Source organism: Echinops telfairi, unplaced genomic scaffold, assembly GCF_000313985.2.
Source record: "Echinops telfairi isolate 266 unplaced genomic scaffold, ASM31398v2 ScPeMD7_2010;HRSCAF=2546, whole genome shotgun sequence".
NCBI classification, from domain to species: domain Eukaryota; kingdom Metazoa; phylum Chordata; class Mammalia; order Afrosoricida; family Tenrecidae; genus Echinops; species Echinops telfairi.
This window is the reverse complement of record NW_022105908.1, coordinates 7,179,032-7,199,917: the sequence shown is the minus strand read 5'-3', so window position 1 is coordinate 7,199,917 and position 20,886 is coordinate 7,179,032. Positions and strand designations below refer to the sequence as shown.

The 20,886-nt window shown below is 37.1% G+C and overlaps 2 protein-coding genes across 9 annotated transcripts in view; one reads left to right on the top strand and one right to left on the bottom strand.

The window, feature by feature from the left end:
* Nucleotides 1-16,985, top strand: part of TTC19 (tetratricopeptide repeat domain 19) — a 52,660-nt gene extending 35,675 nt beyond the window's left edge. For 2 of the 3 annotated variants that reach the window (XM_004709358.2, XM_045293374.1), the window contains 4 exons: nucleotides 3,445-3,599; nucleotides 4,769-4,931; nucleotides 5,688-5,805; nucleotides 16,815-16,985. In XM_004709358.2, coding sequence (XP_004709415.2) covers nucleotides 3,445-3,599; nucleotides 4,769-4,931; nucleotides 5,688-5,805; nucleotides 16,815-16,884 — 506 coding nt within the window. In that variant the 3' untranslated portion in view covers nucleotides 16,885-16,985. Of the gene's footprint in view, nucleotides 1-3,444; nucleotides 3,600-4,768; nucleotides 4,932-5,687; nucleotides 5,806-7,822; nucleotides 7,912-16,814 lie in introns of all 3 variants that reach the window. The other variant, XR_006680363.1, reaches the window with a different exon arrangement.
* Nucleotides 8,770-20,886, bottom strand: part of NCOR1 (nuclear receptor corepressor 1) — a 151,089-nt gene continuing 138,972 nt past the window's right edge. For 5 of the 6 annotated variants that reach the window (XM_045293367.1, XM_045293372.1, XM_045293368.1 and 2 more), the window contains 4 exons: nucleotides 18,290-18,343; nucleotides 17,586-17,807; nucleotides 10,945-11,127; nucleotides 8,770-9,822 (listed from right to left, as the gene is read on the bottom strand). In XM_045293367.1, coding sequence (XP_045149302.1) covers nucleotides 9,635-9,822; nucleotides 10,945-11,127; nucleotides 17,586-17,807; nucleotides 18,290-18,343 — 647 coding nt within the window. In that variant the 3' untranslated portion in view covers nucleotides 8,770-9,634. The remainder of the gene's footprint in view (nucleotides 9,823-10,944; nucleotides 11,128-17,585; nucleotides 17,808-18,289; nucleotides 18,344-20,886) is intronic. The other variant, XM_045293373.1, reaches the window with a different exon arrangement.

The following is a 20,886-nucleotide window of genomic DNA, read 5'->3' as shown; positions in this document are numbered from 1 at the left end:
GTACTAGGAAATTTTAAAATTGTGCTTGCTTTATACTGCAATAGTCTGAAACTGAACCAATAATATCTATGAAGTATATATCTGTATTGATACTTTATTTAAACTTATAATTAAAGGAAAAAAATAAATCCTCCAAACCAAACTCACTGCCATTGAGTCTTCTGTAGAACTAGGTAGAACTAATGCCCCAGTGAATTTCCAAGACTAATTCCTTTTCTTTTTTCCTACTTTAATTTTATTTTAAGCTTAATTTACTCCTGAACCTCACTTGGACGTGCTCAATGATCTGAGAATCCACATCTAAATCTTTAAAGTTCAGCATTACTCTGCATTTTTAAGCACGTGCAGCAAAAACTCAGCACTCTTTTTGGGCCACCCACCCTTGGTCCAGCCTCACTGTTTGGCCTGGGCCCACTACCAGTGCCACCATTTTAACTTCAGAAGGGCACACACTGTTCTGCAAAGTGACATCTTTCAAACACTTGTTGGCTTCTCAGATATGCACACCCTTGACGGCCTGGACCGTCCTGGGTACTGTTAAAATAGACCCAAAGATTGGACCCGGGATTCGCATGACTGTGTGTGGTTTTCTGGTCAAGTGAATAGTAAACCATCTTGGTAGATCACCTCAGGGTCACAAGGGGAAGAGGAGGAGGAAGGGCTGTGGGACCCCGTAGAATTCTTGGTCACTCCTGAATCCTTCATTGGAGTAGAAAGCTCTGTCTTTCTCCCATGGAGTGGTTGGTGGTTTCGGGCTATGGACTTTTCGGATTGTAGCACAATGGGTAACCACTACACCTCCTTTGGTTTAAAAAATATTTTTAAAATACTGTTTAAAATTTTGATTACTGTTAAAATATATATATATATACATAAAGCTACAAAGTTTTCTCTTGGCAATATGCTAAAGATTTTGTTATATAATCTTTTAAATTATTTTTAAGTTTTTAATACAAATTATTTTAAAGCGTTCTTTGTCCAATTCTTAGAGAAGCTTGGTTTACCAAAATATTTGCATTTTCCTGTTATTGTGGTCAGAATGTGCTACATATTTTTTTGTTTATGAAAATGTTAATGTGTTTTTAAAATTAATGCTTAACACTGAAAAATACAATTTTTCATTTAATTATGCTTTTTTAAAGGGCTTTTCTTTTAGATTATTTTTATTAAATATTATTTACTTATTTTAGATCTCTTTAATTCTAGATTAATTTCCATTACTTTCTTCTGCCACTTTTTACTTTTTAAGTTATACTATTGAAATAGCCCTTAACCCACAGTTGTAAAATGTAAAATAGCATGTTTTAAAAAGAGAAATACTATAAATCTTAGAAATAAGATTCAGGGGTTTTGTTGTATTTAGCTATAGTTAATAGAATAACCAGCCATTATATTTTTGATAAATTATTAATATTATCCTTATCTTTAAATATTGTAAGTGAAAATGAACTTTAACAGATGTTTACTCAAACTATTTCTTCAACCCATCTTCAACCCAACTTTTAAAAAATAACTACTTGGACCTTGATTTGTATTTGAACTGAGCAAAGACTTGTCCTGTTTCTTCTTCAGTTTTTGTCTTTGCTCAGCCATTTAGACAGTGCTTCTGGTTAGTTATGTGCTTACTGTTTCAATATTCCTTTTTAATACGGTGGTTACATGTGGTAGTTGATACCATCATACATTGGTTATATTTATAAATTTAGGATTTTATCAAAAAATTAAAAATTTCTTTATAAATCTGAAACAACTTGTAAGTCAATAAATAATTTACCCTTTTCTATATAATTATGCAGAAATAAGCTTTAGATTTATTTTTGATAAGTTTCATCCTTTTTAATTTTCATCCCCAAATTATTCACATCTTCTACTTGGACATGTATATAAATATACAAGGGGGGTACTGCCCAAAAAACAAACAAAACAAGGGGGATAGTGCACTTGGAGTTTGTTCCACCAGGTCACACTGTTAATTAAGCTTTCTATTTAGAGGTTTTGAAAATAATACATAATAGTGTGTGACCAAAAAAGGCCTGCTTTGTGGCAGACAGGGTTTAGCCACCACGACAATGCACCTGCTCATGCAGCCATCATCATGCCAGTTTTGGGCAAAAAAACAGCATGCTGCTCTTGCCCCACGCACCTGGCCTCTCTCCATATGACTTCTTTTTGTTTCTGCACAAATGAAGAGAGACGAGGTGAAGGAAAAAAAAATGAGGGAGGGGTTGTATTGTCAAATACATAGTTTGAAAAATGTTTCCAAGAATGGAATCGCTGATTTGGTAAATGTATTAAGTGTAATGGAGAGTACTTTGATGGTGATATGGTTGTTTTGTAAAAAAATTTAAATACACAGCTTTGGGGGGAAAATCCATTTTTGTTCCCTTTTTTTGTACCCCTTGTGTATATAAATCTTTAAATTCTGTATACCATTTGTAAATTTTCAGAAACTTATGATACATAATGATATTTGGGTATGAAGGAATGTTTAGCTAGTATGTAACCAAGTGAGCATCTTCAGTTGAATGTCTAATATGTAGTTCTTGTTATATAGGATCATTTAATATAACCTCTATGTATAGTCAGTCCTTCATGGGCTGTGTATGTAGTGAAAAAAAATTTTCCTTGTAGTTTATACTATTTGAATGTTATTTATATTGTCTTTTCAGAAGTTTTGTGAAAGTTGAATTTGGTTACTGTGCTTTTAGATCTGTGTTCTCAAATTCCTTGTATGTGGCACCATGTGTTTTCAATTTTTCCTTCAGACACTAGACTAGTGACTAGAGTCAATTCTGTACTGTGTCCCAAATTAGAAAAATACTGTGGGTCTGGGGAGGGGGGGTGGGCAATCCAGGGGGTCTGCAAAAGCAAACACCTACATTTTATTTTGGATTGTGGTCTATAGTCCGAAAGTTTTTTTATTCCCTGGAATTGACCAGGTTTTTTTCTGAAAAGGTGGTGTAGGCCAAATCAAGTTTGGGAATGTATCAAGCGATGCTTATCACTGCAACCTTCATTTAAAAGAATAAAGGGACTGTTTTTTAAATCTGTTGACTTTCCATTCCAGAATTCTTGAATATTCTCTGGCTTTTTGTTTTTTACACTTAATTTTTTTTTTCATTAGCCCTAGACTTTCTGCTGTTAACTAAGTATGATTAATTTCAAACAAAAATTACTCCACATTTTGATTGATATGCTGGCTCATATTCTTATTTAAAATGCTGGAGGGAAATTCAAAACTCCTGTTGGTCTGGAATATATAACCTTCATTGGGTGTTAGTATATAAATTGCCTTTAACCAACTTGAAACATTCAGTGGGCACATGTTAAAATATTTTGTTAGCCTTAGTAACAAGAAAAATTATAAGGATAGGTTAGCTACTTATCTGCTGTGCTTCCTATATAGTACTCTTTATACTCCAGCTTCACTCTTTTTCTTCTTAGTGGAAGAGAAAGCTGATACCCACCTCCTCCTAGGCATGTGCTTAGACGCCTATGCTCGCTACCTTCTGTGCACCAAGCAGCCATCACAGGCACAGAAGATGTATGAGAAAGCTTTGAAGATTTCTGAAGAAATACAAGGAGAAACACACCCACAGGTAAGGGAGGAAAACATAGGCCTGTCTAGCAAAGGCTTCACAATACATATATGGGGCATGAAACGCCACACTGATTGGGAATAGATTATGAACAAATGGTTCCAGGGGTAGCCTCTTCCTGGGGCTCTAGTTCATTTTCTTAACTCCACAGCATTGTGAACCCCCTTCCTTTTTTCAAAATGGATTTAGGATTTCTGGTCAATTACTGGGTCTACCTAGAACATTTCCATGGTTTACACAGCAGAACAATTTTTCTCAAACATAGATCTGGTCAAACCGATATGCTTCCATGGCTTTTGAGTACACAGCAAGTCTTTGGTAAGAATCTTCTGAAGATGAAGAGCTTTGTCCTTCCTCCTCATCCCACAGTTAAAATGTGTGTGGGGGTAGGAGGTAGGACCAACAAATTAATAACACTGATATACTGCAGAATCTGAGCACAACAATGTAAAGATTTCTGTGAGAACACTAAACACATTGAATTGAGATCAGTGTATGTGAACTCTTAATGTCTCTCTGTTAAATTCTTATAGGACAAGGAATAGATAATAACTTTGACTAGGAATGCTTGGTGCTCCTCAAATGGGACACACACCACTTTAACTCCGTATGTCACAGGGCAGAACGAGTTGTAGTTTTAGAAGAGGGATATTGAGTTATTTATCTCTAGGAAAGGGATTTCGGGCTTATTCAAAGTCCTCTTGGAATATCATTGAGGAATCACATAAAGGCAAACATGGAATTCAAATCGCCAATGACTAGCTACAATCGGGACTTAAAGCTTGGCTTTACTGCAGAACAAAGAAGCTGGATCCTTTTAGTTTTACCATTTTAATAAAACTCATGAAAAAGCTTCCTTAAGTAAATACTTCTTGAGACTGTGGCTCCAGAGACAATGAAGCCAGGGGGGCTTATTTCTCAAGATTGTTGACCTTTACATGGGATTTTTGCTATTATTTTTAGTTTAACACATTTTGTTCCCTACTCAAGATTTGTATAATTTGAGGGTTGAACCAATGTCCACAGTATGAATAGTAATGGCTTAGTTTCTTAAAGGCCTTTTGAGGAATGCAAGGTTAAAGTCTTAAGTATATAGTCAGTGTAGCAGATTGTTAAATCTGTGTAGGCGCACTTTTAAAGCGGTGGCTGACTCGTTTCTTTGTATCTAGACCATTGTGCTGATGAACGACCTGGCTACCTCTCTGGATGCACAAGGGCACTTCGACGAAGCCTTCACTTACGTGCAGAGGGCGTCCGAACTGGCAAGAGAGACTAGACACCCTGAGTTGCACATGGTACTCAGTAATCTAGCCGCAATTCTGATGCACAGGGGTAGGTAGCTTTGGAAACTTAGTTTGCTTTAAAGGAGGATGTTGACTGTATATACAACTATGAAATGGTGCTCAGGTAAGGCATGGGGCACTAAGAAAGTTCTTAAGTTAGAAAGCTAACTGAATAAGGTAAGAAACACATACGTTTGGTTGAAAGACCTATTGTGTTCAATTTACACAATTTCTGTAGCTATGCACGAGCTGAGAAAGACTATAATGATAGTACCTTATTTGCATAATGTTTTACAGATTTCTAAATGTGAATAGTGTGTTTATGAACATGTAAGATAGGGAATACCAGAGTTTGGAACATCAGTATGCTATGCCACTGGGCTGCTAACCACAAGTTCAGCAGGCTGAAACCACCACCCAGAGAAGGATGAAATTTTCTGCTCTCATAAGAGAGTCTCGGAAACCCACAGGCAGTTCTTTCTAGCTGTCCTGTAGGATCAGTAAGAGTTGGAACCAACTCGATGGCAAGTGTGGAATTGGAGAATGACACATTTTTATCAGACCTCACACCATAACTAAACTCCTTGCTTAGGAAGGGCATAATTAAGAACTCCTCCAGCATTCACTGAGTTGGAGCTCTAGTACCTGGTCCAAGTCACAGGCTTTCTAAACCAGTGTATTATTTTGTAAAAGGGGGTGAAATAAGGCAGTTGTCAGCCGGTCACTGAATAAGCACACAATACAGATTTATACCAATTTAAACTTATTTTTTTCCTGTTCTCCCTTCTCTTCTGGGTTACTTTAGAAAGATATCCGCAAGCCAAAGAGATCTACCAGGAAGCACTGAAGCAAGCAGAGCTGAAGAAAGATGAGGTGTCCATACAGCACATCAGAGAAGAGTTGGCCGAGCTGTCAAGAAAAAAGTAGACCTTTGATTTTATCTAGCTCTAAATTAATTTTTATTGTAGGGATAATAATTTCTAAGTAACCCAGAGGAATAGTAATTATTCCATTCTCATTGGTACCCAAATCAGTGCCTTAGATCCTTTGTCCTTGATAAGTAACTTTGCCTTCTCAGCTCTGATTTTAACCTCTGATGACATATGTCAAGTGATGCTTTCAGCTGTGATGCATGGCTAGGTGCCATCTCTGTTGCTCCAATATAACTATAGATTTAGATGTACCTTGTTATCTATTCTCAGCGAGCAGGGAAGTGTGTGGTAATCTAGTCTGGCATCTCTAACATAATGCTTTGATTTGCTGCCCTTTCCTGTCACTATCTGTAAGGAGCTCCCTCTCATGGAAAAGGGGGATTACAGTGAGCGGTTCTTCTTTATAATTTATTTCATTAAGCCCACTCACTGAGACTTGCATGCATAAAGAAGAAAAGCAGTATCTTTAATTTGGCAACAGCATCCATCATGAAGTATTGAATTCTGAACTAGGTCCTACATAGTACCTATTTGATCATAAATAAAAGTGATCTGTTTTTCTATGTATCTTGTTGTATGCAACCATAAAAAAAAAGTGTGGTTAACCTCTTGCTTGCCAGTGTTATGTGAACATTCAACTTCATTTGTCAACTAGGTCTCAGCAGGATTCTCGGGGGAGCTCTTTGAATACAGGCATGCCAGGCTGCAAGCATAGGCAAGGGCCCTACAAAGGTAGTATATAATATGTCCCCCGTACTTTTGAAGTGCAGTGCTGGTTTGACAGATGAAGCACCAACCTGGATTCTAGTCCTGGCTTTTGATGTGGGACCATATTCTCCTCCTCTGTAAAGTGAAGAATAAATGAGATTGACTCTGTGGAACCGAAATAAGTAGTGTGATGAAGCTATTTCAACATAGCATTTGGTCTCCAAGTCCATCAGTAAGAGAAACAGATCCTATCAGCCTTGGCAATAGTCATTTGCCTAGGGAAAACGGCTGTTTTCTAGGTTCCACTAAAGTACACTGGTTGGGGTACAGTGATAAGACTGATATTTTTGGTTACTTTCCCCATAATGGAAGAATCCTTTCATAATAGAGACTGTCCATAGGGGGCGTCAATGGAATTTCTCACACAAAATAAGGTACTGGAAGTACTGAGGTCTTACTCCTTTTGTTTGACTAAAACTAAAATTTTATATTTTACAGATGTAAATTTCTTTGTAAGCTTATCTAGATATTACTTACCCACTCAGCTAAGAGATAAAACTATATAAACCAGGGTGAGTTTAAGTGCGACTCAGTCTAGGTTGTTTGTTTGTTTTTAATTAATATCAACTGCTCACATGCAACAAGAATGAATTTTTACCTTTTCACAATTGCAGCTGCTTTGCTGGGATTACTGAAAGATTTTTTTCACTCCGTCTTATTTAAGAATTTTGGTCCTCCACAGTGATTCAGCTCGTGGTCCTGGGGAAACTAGAGTTTTCAGTTTCTTCATATCTTCATAAGGAGTGTCACTACAGTTCATTTGTACTATTGTCCAACAAGGTAGTAAAGCAAAAGGAAATCTGATCTCTTGTACAGAATGATTTGAATCCAGAAGAATATGGCTTAAATTTTTGAACTGTATTGTTGCTGGAGTTTTCAGGGCATACCTATTTTTAAAATATATTCACTTGGCATTCCAAAGTTAAAACATAAAATTTCCAATCATAAAACTTTCACTGTAAACTGACTTCAGTATAACTATATACATTATTAGGAAGACCTTAATTTGGAGTGCTAATGTGGCTTTAGAACACTGAAAAACTATGCCTGCCTTGGTTACTGCTAGTACCAACAAGTCATCATTCACTCGTAGTGCTGTTCTTGGCACTTAGATCATGATGAGGTTGATATCTCCACCCTTCTCTGTGGTTTGTTCCACAGGTAAGCATATAAACATTGTGTCTTTTCACTACTTTAAACTAAGAAATGATTCTGAGTTTTACCTCCCCACTCTCTCCAGGTGAAGTGACACACATGCACTGAGGTGGGAGTGGAGGGAGGAACTAACAGCAGCTCACCCAGGGGTCCTCAAGTAGAACTGCAAAACAAGTAAGTCAGGTTCTGTTCTACTGTTCAGACTTGGAATCTTAGTTTTTCTCTAGCCTTGAGAACCATACCATCATAATCTGTTTTTGTTTGACCAAAAAAATTAAGCAAAACTTTGAAGAGGTAGAACATTCAGTCACCGTTTTTTATCTATATTAAAATAGGAACTTTGATTTTGAGGACCTCAAGTACCAGAGTGGCGGCAGTTACTGGAGTAAAGGCTTTACTTTCAGAAAACTAAGAGCTTGTGTTTATCTTGTCACTTATTAATTATGTGGGAGAAATAATGAACCTATTTGCTCACCCATATAGTAGGGATAAACATCACTATTTACAAGGTTGATAAATGAGTTTTTGAGAATGCATATAAAGCAAGTTATTGCCAGAGAGGGACTCAGCCAGGACTGCTTTTTAAGAAGATACTTAAAATGTCATAAAGTGTTAAATTTTTTGCCTCCTGAGAGATCTTTATTTTTCTCCTTTCTAAGTGGCATTCTCCCAAAACCGTTAGTATCTTGGGAAGGGTAATTTGATATCTTTCCCATATAATTGAAATATATCTGAAAGAATTCTTAATGAATAATAACACCAACATTCAAAATTCAATCTTTTAAATTATATGCCTCTAGCGAGTCAATGAAATGAAAATATCTAACAATAAATTCTTGCCCACACGAATAAGGGGGAATAAATGCTGACATGCTGTAGCCGGAAAGGAAACCCCATAAAGGGTGACGTTTAAAATGTAGTCCTCACTTTTAAAATCAACCAATTAAATACATCACACTAAAGAAAGGTGGCTTCCTTTCCCACTGCACCCTGAGACAAAAGAGCCTTAAATCACAAATAATCTACTGTAGCTATGGACAGGGTAGTCAAATTTATTTCAAAACAAAAGCTTTCTTAGGCTGCAGCAAATGCAGGAGAAAGGAGTATTTAGGGCATGGTTAAATTACCAGTGTGCATAACAGTGAGGTATGCATACATTAAGCCTTTAAAACTGTGCTATAACATACCCATGCAGTAATATTTTCATCAATTAAAAAAAATATTTATATATTAAAGCCTGAACTAGAAATTTACAAGCTGGAAGAATTGTTTCTCCTACCCTTTGACCCTAGTATGTTAATGTACACCTTTTGTGACAAGGGTCTGTGTTAAAAATTTAAACAGTTCACAAGATTTGAAACATCACTGGGAAACTGAATTTAGAGGACATAAAATCAGATAAAAGTACAATGCCCGTGACAGCCAACATCAGATAACTGGGCTGTATGAGGTTGTTTAGAAGGCAAGGGTTAAAAAGATAGACAAAAAAGGTTTTTAAAATTTACCCCCAAAGTAGATGCGCTGATTGGAACATAAGTACATCAGATACTACAGCAAGGGGAAACACTGCAAAAAAGGTGGAATCTATTTACAGAAAAATGATTTAAAGACATTATGGTTTTCTTTACAAACAGATGTAAGAATAGGAATTGTCCACTTGTTAAAAAAAACTCTACATATTTATCTTCAACATTTCAACCCTCCACTATTATTATAATCCACTGAACTGCCCATTTCAAAGGTACCCCCACCCAGCTCTCCAAATAAATTTCCATTCTTAAACTGTAGCCCTGGCTCTCCTGGAAAGTCTCTGGGCACAAGTCATAAGAGCTTTGGAGCCTGCAATGAAAACAACCAAAACCAGAGATCCCTTCCCATGTATCATTCGCCATACAGTTCAGTCATCACTGTCCGACAGTGTCTCATACTGTGCTGAGAGCAGTGGGGCAGGCTCTCTTTCCCAGATCCTGTTTTGTTGGTGAGCAGCTGCTTGGTTGACAGGAGGAGGAGCACATGCAGTTGATGATGGAGGTGTGTTGCTGAGCATCCGCATAGTCAGAGGGTTATAAGGAAACTGAGTTGAGCCTGACAAAAGAGAAGATTTTTCATTGTCTTGAGCATCGTTGTTGAGATGGACAGAACCGAATCTAACGCAGAAGGGCAAGACTTCACTTAGATTCTAGCTAATCTGTGAGACAAGACACAGGGCTCATGAGTCTTAACTGAGCTAAAAAGAAAAAGTCCTGACTTGTTAGATTCTCCTTGGAAACACTTACCTACTAAGTAAACTAAGTACTCCGTACAGGGTACCAAGTACTAATTGAAATACAAGCAGGCTTCAAAAAGTTTGTGGACATTTTCAACTTTCAATTCCATTTTTCTGCAAGCCTCTTTGTATAGTCTGGTTATACCAACAACGTTTTGGCTCTTTACAGAGTGACAGGAAAATAGTCCCCAGAGCAAGGGCTACATGTGCCTAGGGTTCAAACAGTTGGAGGGCAGCAGAAGTGGCATACCTCACCTTCTAGTCTCTCCCTTTAAGAGACGTGTTACTTTGAACACCTACCATTTCATCAGGTCATTAACCTCATGAATGGTCTGATAATAATTTCTTCTCGAAAGTCATCCTCAACTAGAGATTTTTGACCTAGTACACAACCAATCACGATTTTTAAAAAGTAATACTTAGTATTATTCATAGAATTTACCAGTTTTAAAAGGGAGGAGAGAGACATTTATATATATTTAACCCCTAACAAAAAGGTGGCCTAAAAACTCATAACACAATAGAAAACATTAGCAACCTTTTTTTTCTTTTCTAACAACTTTTTGTGGTTGGTATATACTACTCCTATATAAGCCGAGTTTTTCAGCACACTTTTTGTGGTAAAATTAGGTGGGTTGGCTTATACTTGAATATATATGGTATATGAAAGACTAACAATAAAGTTGCTTTACAACAGAGTAGTTTGTGAAAAGAAATGTAACTATAGACTAGTTTACAAATAGCAAATGTTGGCTACCAGCATACTGCAAAAGGGTGGTTGATAGTTGTCTTAGCTCTTCCTTTATTTGAGGTCATCAAATTTAGCACTCTTGAAAATTTTAGATTACACATATAAAGTGAAATCGATCCAACAATTCCGTAATGGAGACAGTTTTCCGTGACATAACCATGTAAGTACTGATAGAAATTAAGTTACTCACCTGTAGAGGAGGGCCTGTCTTCCCAGGCCCAGCCTGGTGTCTGTCGATGATAATCCCCTTCTGAATGCACAGAGGACACTGAAGATGGCCGCTCTGTTCCTAAGTAGCCTTGCCCAGGGATAGGAGATTTGGATTTCCTGTTGTTGGACTTGGTGATCAACTTTGGTTTGCAAACTCCTCCTCCTGAAAGTAAAATTAAACAATTGACATACAATACAAAGGGGTTTCAAAAAGTTCGTGAAAAAATTATATTTAAATTCCATTTTTCCACAATTTTTGAAGCCTCCCTCACATTTAAATTCTTAAACATTAATGAGTGATAACATCAACTGGTAAATAAAGAGTCCAGATCCTAGGACCCAATGAGACAAATTCTATTTAACAGAAAAAACTGAATTTCTGCAACATCAAAGTTTCTTTCTTGGCTGTGCAGGAGGTATGCTGAGGAGTAAGTCAACATGGCAAAAACCTTAAATCCTCACTCCCTTCCTCCTGCTGTGTGCTGTCTGGCAGTGAGCCCACAGGACAGTGGAACTGCCCTGTAGGTGGTTCCTAGGCTGTTCAAATCCATGAGAACAAATCAACAGTTCTTTTTTCCTGTGGTTTGAGGGCTAAGAGCTCCTACTGGAGCCATGGGTGGGTTTGAATCATCAACCTTTTAGTAGCCAAATGCTTAAAACCATTGTGCTCGTAGGAGCACTTAGCCCTCAGTAGAACTGCCTCATAGTTTCCCAAACTGTCACTGTGAAACTGAAATAGGGCCAGATTTTTTTAGTGTAAGTGTACTGGATAAGAAGAAATAATGGTTGATTAGCAGTGAGAGGGTGGTCTGGCAGTAGACTATGGGTCAGTACCCTACTGGGAAACTTAATCTCCTTGGAAGAAACAACGGCATTGTGTATGTGGCAAAGCAACTGAATCTCCTGAGTCTGGAACTGGAATGGGTGCCCTTCTCAAAGATGGCCCCAGTCTACCACAAAGTTTATAATTAATGTATGTTACTCTCCTGAGTCCTGGATTTTTACTAACTCTCTTCTAAGTAGCTAATCCTACACTTACACCTGCAATTTTTTCCTTTCTGGTGGCACCCACAATTTACAAATTCGGGTGTATTCCAGTTTTGCTATGATAAACATTACTGAACCAATCTGAAGCCCTGGTTCAAACAAGATAAAAACCCTGGTTGGAGCCACCAACTTTTGGGTGAATCGCTGAGTGCTATAACCACTGTTCCATCAAGTCTCCTACCTTACCCTCACCTCCCCCAAATCTATAGGGATGCTCACTACAAGTATTTAGTACGCAGGTATTAAACCAAAACCTGAAACAGAAGCCTTTTGATGCCATGATAGACCCTCAGCAGAACTTAATAACTTGGTGGCCTCATTTTTCAAGACAGTTTAGTTGGTGAGCGCAGTTGGCGCTCAGAGGATTGGGATAACCTGATTGGGCTCTCGAACAAAAATAAACTCAAACTCATTGCCATTGAGTAGATTGTGACCTTACAGAATACAGTAGAACTGCTTCCTAAGTTGTTCTGAGGCTCTAAATCTTTGCAGAAACATCTTCCCCATGGAATGGTTAGTGGATTAGTACCTCCAAATCTTCTGGTTAGCTGCCCAATGTTTAACCTACTGCCTCACCAGAGTACATTTTTGAGCTCTAGAACAATACACTGAATTTTTCAAAGACACCAGAGCTTAGTCCACCAGCAAACTTTCCTCATTCCAAGAACAATTTTACCCTATGCCTAAATTATTCGGGAATAGAATAAAATGGATAGCAGGCCCTCAAGCTAGAAAGAGGAAAAAACAAGTCCTTGGTATTATGGAGTGACAAAATCAAGATGACTAAAGTAATTAAGTATTAAAGATATACAGATTAAAGACTATCAGCAAAAATAGAATTATTGTTGTTAGGTGTCCTTGAGTCAGTACCCAGTGATAGCAGCCCTATATACAATAAAGCAAAGCATGCTTCTATGCCGTCCTGACAATCTTTTCTATGTTGAGCCCACTGTATTAGCCTCTGAATCCCTGTCATTGAGTGTCTTTTCTTCTCAAAGCCTCTTCTCACCAGACCAGCTTTAAAAAGTATTGCTGTGCAAACTTCCAGGATAGATTTGTTTTTCTGGTATTGTATGGTTTAATATTTTTTGCCAAGATAGTAGTTCAAAGTCAATAACTCTGGTCATTCTTATCATTTATCCAGCTTTCACAGAGATGATTAACAGTATCATGTATTGTTCAAAGTGACATTTTTGCTTTTTTAATACTTTAAAGAACTCTTTTGCAGCAAATTTCCCAAATCCAACACACGTCTGATTTCCACTTCTGTAGATCCATGTAAAATGAAATGTGTGAAAACTTCCATCTCTTTCACATTTATCATGATGTTGCTTATTATAGTCTAGATGTTATGGACTTATGTTTTCTAAAAGTAGCCCCGGTGGTATAGCAGCCCAGGTTGCTAATTCAAGTCCAGCAGTTCAAACCCACTAGCTGCTCCATGGGAGACAGATGAGGCTTCTGCTCCCTTAATGATGTACAACCTTGGAAACCCAAGGGGCAGAGTTCTACTGTGTCCTATTGGGTAGCTATGGGTCAGAATTGAGGTGTTAGCCAAATTGAAGTCAGAAGTCTGCGATTTTTATCAGTAATTACTTCAAGCAGCCAAGGTTGTATCATGTTCTATATATTTGCATAGCATGCTCATTGTCACAATAACATGCTTTCACTGTACTTGATCCAAACACCGTTCTTGCTTTTTAAACTATAGTGTCCTCTCTTATTTTAATCAAACAGTTGCCTACTGGGCTATGCATAGGTTTTGGATGAGTACAATTACCATGTCCTGGAATTCCCAGTCTTAAAAGTTATCCAGAATTTGTTTTGATCCACACAACACAATGCCTAAGTAAATATCTTTTTGGTATTCTCTGCTAACAGCTAAAATCCATCTGAAATCACCGATGATAGTTGTCAGTTCCCGTTTATGTACTGCTGCAACTATTTTGTAACTATCTTCAGTAAATTTTTATTAATGAATTTGGTTGATAATTTCCACATTTTGTTGGAACTCATTTCCTTGAAATGAACATGAATGAATCTCTTCCAATTGGTTGCCAGGTAGCTGTCTTACAATTTTGGGGAGACAGATGAGTGAACATTTCGAGAGGTACATCTGTATATTTGGCGTTATCAATTCCTGGAAAAACTTATTTTCCCTAATGCCTTCAGTGCAGCGTGGACTTCTTCGCTCCGTACCAACAGTTCTTGATTGTATGCTAACCTCTTAAATGGTTGCATGTGAAACAATTCTTTTTGATACAATTACTAAATCTTCCTTCTATCTTTTGATGTTTCCTGAATTGTTCAATATTTAGACTAAAGAACCCCTAAATACTGCAATTCAAGAATAATTTCTTCAGTTCTTTCATCTTGTGAAATACTGAACATATTCTTCCCTTTTGGTTTTTTAACTCCATGTCTTTGCATTTTCGCACTTTACCTCGCTTCTTGAGCAACTTTGAAATCTCTTAATCATTTCTTCCTTTCACTTCTGCTATTATACATCCCAGAAGCAAGTCTTTTCTTTTAAATGATCTTTTATGTTCTTCATATATGAAATCTTCAGTGTCATCTCACAGCTCATCTGGTAGTCAGTGAATACATCAAAATCTATTCTTCAGATGGCCTCTAAATTCAGATATGATTGAAGATCATCATGTTTTGGCTCTTTTAATTTTCTTCAGTTTCAACTCTTTCATGGGAGCAAGTGATGTTTTTTATGCAGTTGGTCACTTCTCTTTCCACAGATGAAGTGGATTTGATTCTTGTGTTGTATTCTCTCTTAAGTCCACATTTTAAAAAAATCATTATGGAGCATATTTGTACATACCTATGTTGCCATCATCATTTCCAAAACATTTTCTATTTGAGCCCTGGTATCAGCTTCTCTTTTTTTACCCCTCCCTCCCCCACCTTCCTGAATTCTTAGTGCGTTACATATTGTTATATATGAGGTCCACATTTTTGAGGGGACTTAAAAAGCTTGTTTAAAGTGGAAATTAAAATATAGTATTTCAATGAACCTTGATATCCCACCCCATAGCTGTTACTTATACAATAGAATTATGTGATTCCAGATCATTCTCCTATCACTAAGGCCCACAGTGTCCAAGTACCAATTCTTCCTCTCTTTCCAACATTTACATTTCAAATTAGTAATGATGCATGAACCTCGATTGCCGGGTTTGATAAATTTTAAACCAAAGAAGTTGCTGAAAATCTTCAATTTTCTTATTTTGGGTATTAGTGGTTGGTAGACAAATTTGCATAGTAGTTGTATTAATTGGTTTTCCTTGTAAAGTATATGGATATTACTTTAGGATGACTTAACTCTTAGTGACCTTATAGGACAGAGTGGTTTCCAAGGTTGTAAGTCTTGATGTGAAGTAAAGTGCCTCACCTTTCTCCCATTGTTCCAAAGTGCTGACCTTGCAGTTAGAGGCCCATTGTGTACTCACTGCACCACCAAGGCGCCTTCAGCATAGATCGTGAATGATGAAACCAATGCCATTCTACTCTAATTTGCCATTTTTGGGTATAGTAACCTATGATTATCTAATTCAAACTGGCCAATTAACCAGTCTCGGTCAACTGACCACTATCTACAATATTGATCTTACTACATTTTTGATGACTTCCAAAATTCCTAGTCATACTTCACACATTCCATATTTTGATTATTACTGTGTATACTCAAGTATAAGCTAACCCGAATATCAACCAATGCACCTAATTTTACCACAAAAACTGCATTAAAAATGTGCTGAAAATATTTGAGGATGAGGGCAACAAATGTACAAAGACACAATGGATGTGTGCCTGGATTGTGATAAGATTTGTATGAGCCCCCAATAAAATGATTTTTTTTAAATATGCTGAAAAACTCAGCTTTATACATGAGTGTATACGGTAATAAACATTTGCACAGCTACTGTTTCTCATTTTGAGTTATGCCGCTCAGCAAGTAAAAACTCTGAAAACTACGCTCTATCAGTGCCATTATGGTTGACTACTTTGAGGAAGCAGCTCTCTTCAGTTGTGTTTGAGTGCCTTCCAACTGGAGAGCCTCATCTCTTGCACTGTTAACAGACAATGTTTCCCCATTATTAGGAGACCAAGTGGTGCTGTTGATACGTACTGGACTGGTTACGTAAGGTGCTGTCGAATGACGCGATCTGCTTTTCGCAGCCTTGGAAACCTTGATAGGGCCAGTAAGAGTCAAATTACTTGATGGCAGTGGGTTTAGGAAGTCCTAGAGGTGTGAGTTACACATTGAGCTGAACCCAAAAGGTCAGCTCCAAAAGAGTAATTTTACTCTGTCCTGTAGTTGCCATGAGTTGGAATTGCCTCAATGGCATTAGGCTGTTTTTTTATTTTTATTTTAGAATTTTCCAGAAGGGGACTACCACTTCCTTCTTTCTAGTCTCCTTTACTCTGAAAGTGTCACTGAAAACTGTCTGCTAAGGGTGACCTTGCTGGAATTTGAAATACTGGTGGCATCTCTTCTAACATCACGGCAACATGCTAGCTACTACAGTACAACAGACAGACAAGTTGTGGTAAAAGATAGAGGGAGCCCAGCAAGAGAAACAATATTTCAAGAGAACATTTATAGGAAGGTGGAAATCAGCTTCAAATGCAAAGCTGATTTTCTTCCCCTATCAGGAAAATCTGATAGAATAATCAATACCAACACACTGTGATGGTTGATTTATTGAAATAAAGGATTATTCAGTCAGACAAGAAATATGGCCAAGTTTTTCCTCCCTTTTTGTGTGATAATGGTTCTATTTCTTGTAGGATTATGGATGCCAGAAGGAGAGAGGATGAAAAAGGAACCAGCCTACAGAATAATTTGAGAAAAGTGTAAGCTGGACTTGTCTCTTCAAACATACATGGAGGAACGCTTGTAAGTTCTTACAGATTTGTAAGAGCCCCAATAAAATGATTAATATGATATACTAAAAAATATATATAGGGAACTCTTACAACTCATTACAATCCATATATTGATTGCATCAGACATGTTTGTACATATGTTGCCTTTGTTCATTTCTAGACATTTACTTTCTATTGAGCCCTTGGTATCAATTCCTCATTTTTCCCCCTTCCCTACCCCACTAAAAAAAATCTGAAGAAAAGTAAACCTTAGAAGAGATACCACTATACAACCACTGTATAATCAGGATACCTAATTGCACAGCAGACACACATTGACCTTAAAATACACCAATACATCCAAATCCTTATGTTTAAAATCAATAACAATTGAAGGTGATAGCAGAAAGGGGAAGGCAATGCACATCTTTCAGACAAAGGAGTCAACTGATTTTATAATCTTTTTCCTGATAATAAAATCTTTTGCTGAAAAGGAGGAAAATAACACTAAAATAAAACAAATATTTTAACGAGATTTAATTAGATCTCGAGAGTAAATTATTTTATAAAGAATACCTAAAACCCACAAATGTGACAACACATAAAGACAATTTCTGCCTCAGAAGTTAGTGACTACATTGGCCTTCTCTTAGGAAAAGCGATAGAAGAGCACACACAAAAAGTAAAATTTACCTGAATTAGGTGATGGGTCCCTTTCCTCTCTCCTTGTCTCTCCACTGGACACAACTGAGGTGGTGTTATTACCAGGTATTACCCCCACAGGCTGGGACATGACAACTCCATGATCATCCACTTTGTTATCAAAGCTTCCCATGAGAGCTTTCCTAATAATGTCCTCTAGTCCGAGATTGCCAGCAGGATCAGCAAAAGAATGCCCTCTAGAACTTACCGAGCCTGAGAAACACAACCAAAAGCATTTCCACTTGTTTATCAGGAAACAGGAAAAAAAAGGCTACTTACAGTCCTTTCAACCCACTTGAGATACGACCGCTTAAGTGGCCTGAAACACGATTGAGAATCCACAGACTAGCTATATGAATGGATGATAACACAGTCAAATTTGTCTTTCCCACGCAATCAATTATTTACCTGTATTCAACCTACTCAATTACGTTGTCTTTTTCAATTACCTAGTTTCTACAATGTTCTTTGATAGTTTTGATTCTATTTGCTCATTTTTCATTCAGTAAATATTGAATCTAAACTCAATTTTTATTTCTGACTACTTCTTCCATTACTAAATGATCAGTTATTTAAAAGCAGAGATAATAATTCATCTTTGCATATTGGAATAGTCTCGATATGAAGTCAGTAATCAACTGTTGGATAGACTATACCAATTTCATATTGATTTAAAAAGGCCTTATGACTATTACCTGAGGTAGTAACTGCTGGCAGATTAAAGATCTCAGTTCCTGGCTGAGCAGCTGCTGTATTTAAACAAACATTACAGTTAATTACAATCTAATGATCATATACACCAAAAATAGTAAAAAAAAAAATTTTTTTTAAGCTACAATAAAACCTACATTTTTATTTTCCCTGATTTGAATTTAATTTTTTATCCCTTAGGATAAAATGGAAGCTACTATATAGCCACAATAATCAAAATACACCTGTATATACAGGAAATGGATCTGGTTCAAGGATAGACACATGAAACAATGGAATAAAATTAAGAAACTCAAAGTAAATCCAACCCAGGTAAATCTATACTGGCAGCTGAAAGTTAACAACTGGTCAAAGTCTCTTCAATAGGGGAAGAAACGCTTTAACACATAGTATTAGAACAACTGGATGTCCATGTACAGGAAAACGACAGGGGACCCATACCTAACACGATAGGCAAAGTCTCACTCAATGGATCTGAGAACTCTATGGTGAAGCGAAGCTCTTAAAATCAATGGAAGATAACATACGGATAAAACTAGACTTTATTAAGATTAAAATGAAATTCTATCAACTGGAGAAATCTTTAAGAACAACATACTGAATAAAAGTTAATCTCTAAAATATATAGAAAACTGACAATGGCAAGACGACATCCAATTAAAAAATGAGTAGAGACACGGACATTTAAGTGGCCAACAACTATGTGAAAAGATGCTCACAATCATTAGAGAGATACAAGTCTTAACGATTTCATACCTAAAAAGTTGGCAATTATCAAACAAAAACTGTGTGAAGTTATAGGGAGACTAGAACTAGAATCATTATCCACTGCTGGTATAATTAAAAATGGTACAACCATTATGGAAAATAATGGTTTTTCTTCAAAAAGCTATAAATAGAAATGATTCGCTAGTAGATTCATTAGTAGAAATAGTATACAAGGAGACTTTACAAGTTCAAGAAGATAAAATGACAATAGTTGTAATTAATAGCTTCTTTGGATTATAGCAGGGGATGTGGGGGAGGAATAGGGAGCTAATAATGAGTACAAGGATGAAAATGTTCTAAAATTGAGTATGGTGCTGAGTGTAGAACTTTTTTAAATGTTTAAACCATTGAATTGTATTACATGTAAATTATGTGAATGAAACTTTAAAAAATTCCATTATCTTCTAATTTCATTTTTCCACACACTTTTAAAAGTCCTTTGTGTAGCTCAGCACTAATAGCAAACACAAATAGATACATAGCGGTGTTCATTGAAACAGTATTTACAGACTTGGTCATGGGCAATGTAACCAAGAGGAATTACTGAGTATGATAGTGGGATAAGAGGAAAGAGGAAGGAACTAGGAGGCAAAGGGCATGTATAGAGGTCTAAATACAGGCATGGACACATGTAAATATATTTATATTAAGGTAGCAGATGAACACTGGGCCTCCACTCAAGTACTCCTCCAATGCAAGAACACTTTGTTCAATTAAACTGACATTTCATGATGCTCACTTAATGGAAAAGATTGCAGGTGCATAAGCAAGTGTGGTAAAGAAAGCTGATGGTGCCCAGCTATCAAAAGATATAGGAGTCCTAACGGCTTGAAGATTAACAAATGGCCATCTAGCTGAGAAGCAACAAAGCCCACATGGAAGAAGCACACCAGCCTGTGTGATCATGAGGTGTCGATGGGATCAGGTATCAGGCATCAAAGACCCAGAACACAAAATCCTATCATTGTGAACGAGGGGGAGTGCGGAGTGGAGCCCCAAAGCCCATCTACTGTATAGGCAATTGGACATCCCCTTACAGAAGGATCACAGGGAGGAGACAAGCCAGTCAGGGTGCAGTATAAGACTGATGAAATATATGTTTCCTTTAGCTCTTAATTGCTTCTTCCCCCCATCATGATCTCAAGTCTACCTTACAAATATGGCTAGACCAGAGGATGTATACCGGTCCGGATAGCAACGGGAAACACAGCGAATCCAGGACAGATGATCCCTTTAGGACCAGTGGTGAGAGTGGCAATACCGGGAGGGTGGAGGAAAGGTGGGGTAGAAAGGAGAAACCGATTACAAGGAGTGGGTGAGGAGAGACGCTGGACAGTGTACGATATGAGAAAATAATTTCTAAATTATCAAGGGTTTATAAGGGAGGGTAAAAAAATGAGCTGACGGACTCAAGTGGAAAGCAAATGTTTTGAGAATGAGGGCAACAAATGTACAAATGTGCTTGACACATTGTGATGAGTTATTCGAGCCCCCAATAAAATGATTTTTGTTAAAAAGACAAAAAAAGGAAACAGTATTAGATGAACAGATAAACCAAATGTGGTACATAAATATAATTGAATACTACGTAGCTATACAGAATGGGTTATCAAAATATAAAGTGGATGAATCTAGAAGACATTATACTGACTGAAATATGCCAATCACAAAAGGAGAAATACTTTATGACTGCACTTTTATAATAAAATGAATAGGCATACAAAGAAAATCGCAACCTCCACTGTTGGTTACCAGCAATGAAAGGGAGGAGGAATCACTCTACAGACACGTTATTTTTGGTGATGAGAAAGGC